We start from the raw sequence: 2,158 nt of genomic DNA, 5'->3' as shown, positions 1-2,158 counted from the left end.
CTTTAATTCCAACAACATATTCAAGTCTTTCTAAAAGAATATTCTGGTCAACTGGATCAAATGCAGCACTGAGAATATTGGACCATAAAAAACAGATTTACCTTCACAGCCTCAGAAGGGCAAGATTTATGGACAAAAAGTAAAGCTGTTCATTAAATTATGTTTTGTTTTTTTACTGGTTTTTGTTGTTGGCATTCATATAAACTTTGATCATGTATTTGTATGTTTTGATCCCTCAGATGAAATAGGCTAATGTTGATGCACCCTCTTCACCCAAAGAACCAGCTGTTATAGTTTCAGTTTTCTTTGAAAAAAAAAATCACTGCATATCAGAAAATAACATGGTAATACACCCTTGTTTGGAGGTTTTTCCACTTCATTTCCACCCTTAGTCTGCCTGCTGGCAGATGAATAAATGATAAACAAACACAAAATGGAATAAAGGAAACCAAAAATTGGGCTGTTATTTGATTTTCCTTTTTTGTTTTATTTGTTTTGAAAATTATTATTTTTTTTATTTTTGGCGGTTTTGTCAAAAAATTATATTATATTTTGATACTTTGACCCCTGGACCTAAACTAGAGAACATAAATTCATCTTTATTGTTTATTTATCTTCCTTTTAATTTTAACTGCTTTTTAATTCTTGTGACAAAAACTATGACGACTTTTTTTTCTGTCTTAAATCTAAGTTAATAATAAGTATTATTCTATAATAATATATTTCCTCTATAACCATAGCAGTGTAATTTCAGATATTACAGGTTTTATAATGTTATTCCCAGCAGGTTAATATGAAATTATTTATCTTTACGATAAATAATCAACTAGTTATTATAATTTGTTTCTCCTGTGAAGTTATATAGCTCTAAATAAATGTCACTTTACAAAAAATCAAAGTTACATTTTATTTATGATCTTTATAAATTAAGAATTTCAAAATAAACAGTTTAATAATCAGCTAGTATTCAAACATGGAAATCTGGTTAAAGTGGGGAAACTGTGATCACATGACTGCAGAGTCATCTGTTGTCAGGTAGATTTACTTGGCAGCAAATAATCCAGCAAATGTAAATATGAATTTAATAATAATAACTCACCTGTATAACTATTTGTTGATCTGAATTAAAAGATAGATCTAAAGTATTAAACATATAATAAAATATGAAATACTAAATAAAAGTAAATCTGACATCTGAACCTGATGGAGCAGAAGTTTCTATTGGCTTAAATCCAGTGAATGTGATCTACAGTCAGAGAGGATCTGAGGATCATCAGGAGGAGATTAAACACAAACACTCACCTGATTTAGTCAGAACAGCCGAGTAGGCAATACCAACGTGGTTCAGGCAGTATCTCTCCTTATCAGCTCTCAGCCCTTGAATATACCCAGTTAGATTGTTGAAGTAGTTGGCCTGGTAGATCCCCCACTCCGTGTATCCAACAAACTTCCCCAAACTGCTGCTGAACCTGCAGAACTCCTTTTTGTTGTAAACCAAGGATCTGCTGAACTCGATGTCCTTCAGATCAGGGGAGGTGAACTCACAAAGATCCACCTGGTAATTCTCAAACCCATCTGAGAAACAGAACCAGAACAGAACCTCAGACCTGCTCAATGAGCAGAGAGTTAATTTATGGACAGATGAACTGATCAATGATCATTTGATTGATTTAATGTTTTAATTACATCATACTAACTGATTATTATACTCTGTCATTAATCTGTGTAATAAAACAAAGATTCCTACATCAGTCTAATAATCAGTGATTGATTGATTGATTGATTGATTAGTGGATTATTGCTCCTACCTGCAGCAGGGACGGTGAAGAAGAGGAGGAAGCAGCAGCAGAGCAGTGATGAAGAATCCATGTTTCTCTATCAGCTTCAGTCCAGGAACTGACTGAGTCTGACTAGAAGCTGCTGCTAGAACCTGGAGAACCGCCCCCTGCTGCTGCTGCATCACTAGTTACCAGGAAGAAGAGACTGACTGAGTCTGACTAGAAGCTGCTGTTAGAACCTGGAGAACCGCCCCCTGCTGCTGCATCACTAGTTACCAGGTAGAAGAGACTGACTGAGTCTGACTAGAAGCTGCTGTTAGAACCTGGAGAACCGCCCCCTGCTGCTGCATCACTAGTTACCAGGTAGAAGAGACTGACTG

General features: G+C 35.3%; 1 protein-coding gene across 1 annotated transcript in view; it reads right to left on the bottom strand.

Moving 5' to 3' along the window:
- The window catches only part of LOC107104507 (rano class II histocompatibility antigen, D-1 beta chain-like), a gene marked incomplete at its 3' end in the record, with an annotated part of 10,494 nt that extends 8,342 nt beyond the window's left edge, over positions 1-2,152 (bottom strand). Inside the window, exons 1-2 of the mRNA XM_015404513.1 lie at positions 1,809-2,152; positions 1,303-1,575 (exon numbers count right to left, since the gene is read on the bottom strand). Coding sequence (XP_015259999.1) covers positions 1,303-1,575; positions 1,809-1,869 — 334 coding nt within the window. The remainder of the gene's footprint in view (positions 1-1,302; positions 1,576-1,808) is intronic.
- Between the last annotated feature and the right edge of the window lie 6 nt (positions 2,153-2,158).

The sequence above is a fragment of the Cyprinodon variegatus genome, unplaced genomic scaffold (genome assembly GCF_000732505.1).
Source record: "Cyprinodon variegatus isolate N-32 unplaced genomic scaffold, C_variegatus-1.0 Scaffold1770, whole genome shotgun sequence".
Classification (NCBI taxonomy): Eukaryota; Metazoa; Chordata; class Actinopteri; order Cyprinodontiformes; family Cyprinodontidae; genus Cyprinodon; species Cyprinodon variegatus.
Note: the sequence above shows the minus strand (reverse complement) of the source record. Positions and strands in the feature narration are given on the sequence as shown.